Source organism: Haplochromis burtoni, unplaced genomic scaffold (assembly GCF_018398535.1).
Source record: "Haplochromis burtoni strain Fernald_Lab_line unplaced genomic scaffold, NCSU_Asbu1 Contig_357, whole genome shotgun sequence".
In the NCBI taxonomy this organism is placed as follows: domain Eukaryota; kingdom Metazoa; phylum Chordata; class Actinopteri; order Cichliformes; family Cichlidae; genus Haplochromis; species Haplochromis burtoni.
In genome coordinates, this window is record NW_024582718.1 from 36938 (window position 1) to 42789 (window position 5852).

General features: G+C 40.1%; 1 protein-coding gene across 1 annotated transcript; it reads right to left on the reverse strand.

The window, feature by feature from the left end:
• Nucleotides 1-950: 950 nt before the first annotated feature.
• LOC102297359 (elastase-1) lies at nt 951-3640 on the reverse strand. Its single transcript, XM_005943259.2, has 8 exons — nt 3533-3640; nt 3323-3420; nt 3123-3223; nt 2803-2928; nt 2469-2605; nt 2147-2289; nt 1262-1411; nt 951-1042 (listed from the first exon to the last, which is right to left on the reverse strand). Exons 1-8 carry the CDS (start codon nt 3615-3617, stop codon nt 1031-1033), a joined length of 852 nt encoding a protein of 283 aa, XP_005943321.2. The 5' UTR covers nt 3618-3640; the 3' UTR covers nt 951-1030.
• Nucleotides 3641-5852: the final 2212 nt, after the last annotated feature.

Below are 5852 nucleotides of genomic sequence, written 5' to 3' on the forward strand. Positions count from 1 at the left end.
ACTCTAATCTGCTTGTGAGTGGATGACAGAAGAATGAGTTCAGCCCTGGATCTCAATTGAAGCACTGAAGGTAATAGAGCCTAAAAGAAAGAATGATTAAAAATAAACTTTGAAAGAGAGACTAATTGTATATGAATGTGTATCACTGTTTTAGTGTCACTTAGAGATGCATCTGTTTAGTTTATTGCACATCAAGCTCTGGGTCACAGGTGGGCTCGAGATTATCCCAGCATATCCCAGAGAGGTGATATAGCCTGAACACCCTAGTAAGCAATATAAGGCTAGCACTGAGACATGCATCCACACCAATGGGCAATTTAAAATCACAATTAGTTAATCTAACGAAAATATGAAGGGAAAGTGAAACACCCAGGAGATACAGATAAATGCACACAAATCATTCATGCGGAAAACCCTAGGTGACCAGGAGGTTCAAAAATCAGAGCTGTATCTTTGCTCCGATTGGAATAACATCTATGGTATGCCGCAGGTGAAGCCTATCTTTAAAATATATCACTGTGTGTCTTCGTCATATGATGACAAAGACACACAATAAAAACAATAAACATAATAATAGACAAAGAGAATTTGGGCAGCCATTAGCAGTTTTCTTCCTAAAACAAATTTGTTTTATTTTTCCAAATATTTGAATCGCTAATGTTATACTACTTCCTCACTAACAGTAACGATCCCTGCTGGTGGTGATAGTGTAATTGTTGAAGTGTTGTTAAAATCAGTTTAGCAGAAGCAGCAAATGGCCATGACACAGAAGAAAAACTTGTGTGAATTTTCTTAGAACTGCTGCCTCAATAGTCAATAGATTATGTGTTTCAGATATTTTACTTTACCTCAAATTACTAATGCTTTTAAATACTTTAATGGCCAAATCTTTTATATGCAACACTAAAAAAAGCACAAAAAAGCAAAACAAAAACATAGTGAGGCACATGTGCATTGAAGGACATTTTATTCTGATGGAGTAAGAAACTGAGGTGAATCCAGAGTGTTTCCATGGAGATGATCACTCTTCTCAACCCATGATCTGGCAAAGCAAGGACAAATGAATCATTACATGATTACCACAACAATCAACCTGCACAAAATGCTGCAAAAATATTTGTAAGAATTGAATGGATTAAATTAACTATGAAATCTTCTATTTACTGCAGTAGTAAGACTAATAAAACATTACCACACACAGTAACTCAAAACCAGTGTTTTAAAATGCTGTGATCTATATTAATGGTTATAAAATACTAACACTGTTCATCCAGCTGATGTAAGCAGAGACGCGGGTGAAGACAGTAGGCTTCTGGTAGGCATTGCAGCCCGAGGAGGACACAAAGCTGGTCACACCATGGACAACATACTGGCCACCAACACTGCAGTTCAGGGGGCCACCAGAGTCACCCTGCATTCGAAAGGTTACATCACAGACAAACAAAAAAAAATCATTTATGCATTTTGGACAAAGTCAAGAGCAAATTTGCCAGTGCACTTAACTACTTCCCAACTTCCAATATCCAGCTAACTTCTCAGTCAGCCTAAAGCAAGTTTGTGCAGAACACAAGTTTACAACATGCACTTTGTGCAGCTTATGCACTTGCTTGAATTATTGTAAGTGACTTATGCCCTGCTGAAGCAGCAAGTAATCCCACATGTGCCCCCCAAAATATCTTCCTTGACAGGAAGGGGTCAGCTTCCAACTCAGTGGGAGACATTAAATGTCACTCTGTTACAGTGACATGGGACTGAAATAGAACAACTTCTTTCCAGCGTTTCTTCCTGTCTGTTTATACCCAAACATTTTTTAGGGCTGACACACCAGTTTGCTAAAGAGCTTAAAAAAACAAGGTTCAACGTTTGTTAAATATTACAATGACTGAAGACAGTGTTCATCTTTGTTTGTAGCTAATAATGAAGTTCTAGATTTTAACTCATCTCAACCCTAAAAGGTTATTAACCACATAGCAAACCTATTTTTCTTGCTGATGGTTTATTATGGATTCAAAAGACTTAATAAATTATTTACGCATTACCAACTTAACACTCCTGGATATTACACTTTAAACAACAAAGCGTTGCTAAGTAAAAAGCATGAAACAATCACTCTGGCCTAAAATACTTAATAATGCTCTTGGCTCACCTGACAGCCAGAATTGCTGCCGCCACCAGCACAAACCATGGTGGTCTTCACTGTGCTCCCCCACCATCCGCTGCTGGAGCAGGTATTGTAGTCAACAACAGGCAGAGAGGCCTGCTTCAGCTGGGCAGAGATCTGACCTCCAGCTGTGTACAGCAGTACAGAAAAAAGACTCACAATACAACTGTGTCTTGAAAAAAATCTGGGTGAAAAAACCCTCTCTTGACTTTATGGTTCTTACAGATTGCTTTCCCATGTATGCTAGCACTGCACCGAATAATTTACTGTATAGTGTAAATGCATGATATCCTTATGTCAGACTCACTCTGGGTGCGACCCCATCCACTGATATAGCAGGGGTTGTTGTTAGGCAAAACCTGGTTAGCAGGAGGCAGAGCGGCGAGCTGGACGTAGTTATTGAGAGTAGCATCAGATGTCAGACGCAGGAGGGCAATGTCATACCTGAGAGACCAGCACACAGTCCCTTCAATGAATAACACGTTTTGTTCATCTTCTAAAATATCATTAAGTCTTTAAGGATACAGAATAAATATGCCCCAATTTGCCAATTTTAAAGATTTTACTTGAAAAATATATGCACACCATATATATATAAAATTTGTGCATGCAAATGTGTGTCAGATCATGATATCACTAACCCGCCTGCAACATTGTTGGAGTTCCAACTGGGGTGGACGTAGACCTGACTCACGGTCATGTACTGCTCTGTGCCCTCATGGGTATAGATGTCGTGATCCCCAAGAACAACACGCCAGGTTCTGGGGCTGTGGGAAGATGAAATTTACATCTCTTTAATTATATTATAATAAATCAATAATAATAATAAATCAGTTCACAAAAAAACTATGTAGTTTTTTTGCTAGTTTATTAAATAGAAAACTGATATGCAATAAGAAAAATGCAAAGCCAAGATTTTTTGATGCAGTTAAGTCATAAGAATATCCTGTGTAACACGCACGTGTCCACACAGTGAGCAGCAGTCATGACCCATCCTCTCCTGATCAGGGTCCCTCCACAGGTGTGGTAGTAGGAGCCTCCAGATAGGTACTGAAGACCTATCTGGAATAAAATATGGGTTTACGAAATCTGAAAATCCCTGCATTCTGTTTTGATTTGCATTTTTGGACTTTTTTAAAGCATTTGTAAAGTATCAAGTACCTGCCAGGGCCAGGAGTGGGGTCTGGCCACCTCACCACCCACCACTCTCTCCTGTGTACGATCATCCTCCAGAAACCTGGGCTGCGGCTCAGCCAGCACTAGACAAGGTAGAGACATGGAAAGTACAACAGTATGCCATCAAGCGTTCAAGTGATCGAAAAGATTTTTGTCTTTTGCAATAATGTCAAAGGAGAAGAAGACAGTTCTTACCAAGGGCTGCAAGAGAGGTCAGCACAAGAAACCTAAACATGTCTGCAGTTTCCTGAAATCTTCTGCAATGAAGGCTTCCGTCCATGACTCTTTTATACCCTCTAGGCCGTGTGTGTGTGTGTGTGTGTGTGTGTGTGTGTGTGTGTGTGTGTGTGTGTGTGTGTGTGTGTGTGTGTATGTGTGGTCGTTTGAGAGAGAGCGAGAGAGAGATTGTGTGTAGTGCTCAGCACCAGCCCTTGTCCACCTGTGTCTGTCTCACAGTTATCACTGAAGTGAAGGCCTGCGGATTCATTCATGGAATAGCTGACTCAGCCGCTGAATTCATTAATTCATTATGTTTTTCCATTTACATTAGCAGTTGCTACTCAGGATTATTTCGTTGGATTCTCTGTGTAAACTAAACTAAACTTTAACATTAATGTAATAGTCAGGGAATTTTGGGGTTCTTTGTCTGTGCTGAGGATAAAACTTGTATAAATTTTAATAGATTGTATGCTGCTCAGAAGTCAACTAACAGTATGCTCTGTTGAGCTGAGTTCAAGTGATTGCATTGGTGATTGAAGAATATCCCATTTTATTCCCTGAAAAAAAGGTTGGGTTGCTTTTGGAGAATGCTATAGGCTATTGTTCAAAACCTGTCAGATCAATTTTAGAGTGTTTAAATTAATCTGAACAGATTATAATCCTGTACACTTCAGAAGTCATCCTGTTTCTTTTATCACCAGATATAGGATCAATAAACATTAGCGGTCCTGTCCCACTGGCAGCCATACATGCCCATAATATTACTTCATCATGTTTGACAGATAATGTGGTGTGCTTTGGTGTGCTCATGAGGTACTCATTTGCTTCTCAGTTTTCTCTTCCCATTATTCGGTAGAAGTAAATTTGGATTTCATCTGCCCAAATAATATTTTCCAGAATTGGGCAGGCCCTGTTATTTTGTGGCAAAATCTAATTTGATATTCCCTTTTTTTTTTTTTTAGTGTAAAACAGTGGCTTGCACCTTATTGTAAATCCTCTGCAGAAAGTGATGTAACAATGATTTTGTGGTGGTCCAATGACCCAGTGTTTTGAGTTTTGTGGGTTCATGATTTATTTGTTTTTTAAAAGTGATGTTCTAGTTCTTTTCCTGTTTCATCCTTTGAGTACAGTTTTGTTTCCTAGCACTTCTGAGTTTTTTGCTATATGTTTCTGGTTCTATTGTCACAGTTCACACTGGCCAACTGTGGGTGTGTGGGGAAGGAAGACCCAAAATGCAGGACTTTGTGCAATGAATGCAGTGCGTTTATTTGCAGTGAAGTAAATAGTACACAACAATAAATCCAACTCCCGTGCTGTGTTTCTTTCTAAGTGCTTGTGCTTCTTGTCCCCGCTCCCGTGAAACATTTGCTTGCTGCTCTCCTGTTCCCGCACTCCTGCTGGAAAATCCACAGAGGCAGCTGTTAACATACAACTAAACAGCGACAGACTAGCACTCACTGATTTTGCTGGAATCACTGACGGGTAGTCACTCAACGATCCAGCGTTGGAGAGAGCTCCACCACACTTTAAAGCGGCTCCTCCAATGAAGCTTGATCATCTGTGTGATGGTCTTCAGGTGTGGCCAACCACCTGGCAGGGCCACACCCACCAGGCCTGAAGGTGCTCTCAGAAACACCGGCATCCACACACACCTGCCTATACACACGCACACCCACAAGCATGGAACACGAGAACACAGCACAGTGCAGCAAACAAACACCATATACTATAATAATAATAATGAGGATAATAATGGTCCACACTGCTCACGGATCCCGAGTCCCTATAGAACCGGGTCCGTGACAGTTATTCCTTGTTTGATGTTAGTTCCCTTTGGTGTTACTTGCCTGTTTCCCCAGTCATGTCCACACGTCTGTCTGATCTCTTTGAATTCGATCTTTGTGGTTGACTGGTCTGATCGTTTAGTTGTTTCAAGTTTCTTACCTTTTTTGTGGATAAGGTTGCCAGTTTGAAACCTTCTACATTATCTCCCGTTGATCCATTTGTGCATGTTTCCTGTTCAAGTTTGCTTATTTCTTTCCAACCAATTGCTCTACCTGAACTAGGGAAACTCATGTTAAATGCTAAACTGTGTGGTTCTTCAAATGATATCACTCCTCCCTGTTTTTACTTCTACTGTTGGACCACATATTCTGAACATAATCAATACCATCAATACCAGGCTCTTGTCAGGTCAATTACCAAGTGAGTTTAAGCATGCAGTTATCCATCCCTTACTTAAGAAACCAAGCTCAGACATTTCAGTTATGTTTTACTTATACATATATGTATGTAT

Excerpts from the sequence above, each read along its gene's own strand:
- LOC102297359 (XM_005943259.2), bottom strand. The coding sequence starts at position 3,617 with ATGGACGGAAGCCTTCATTGCAGAAGATTTCAGGAAACTGCAGACATG. Across the intron at positions 3,224-3,322 it reads CCCACTCCTGGCCCTGGCAG|ATAGGTCTTCAGTACCTATC; the intron begins GTACTTGATACT and ends ATTTTATTCCAG. Across the intron at positions 2,290-2,468 it reads TGGATGGGGTCGCACCCAGA|CTGGAGGTCAGATCTCTGCC; the intron begins GTGAGTCTGACA and ends TGCTGTACACAG.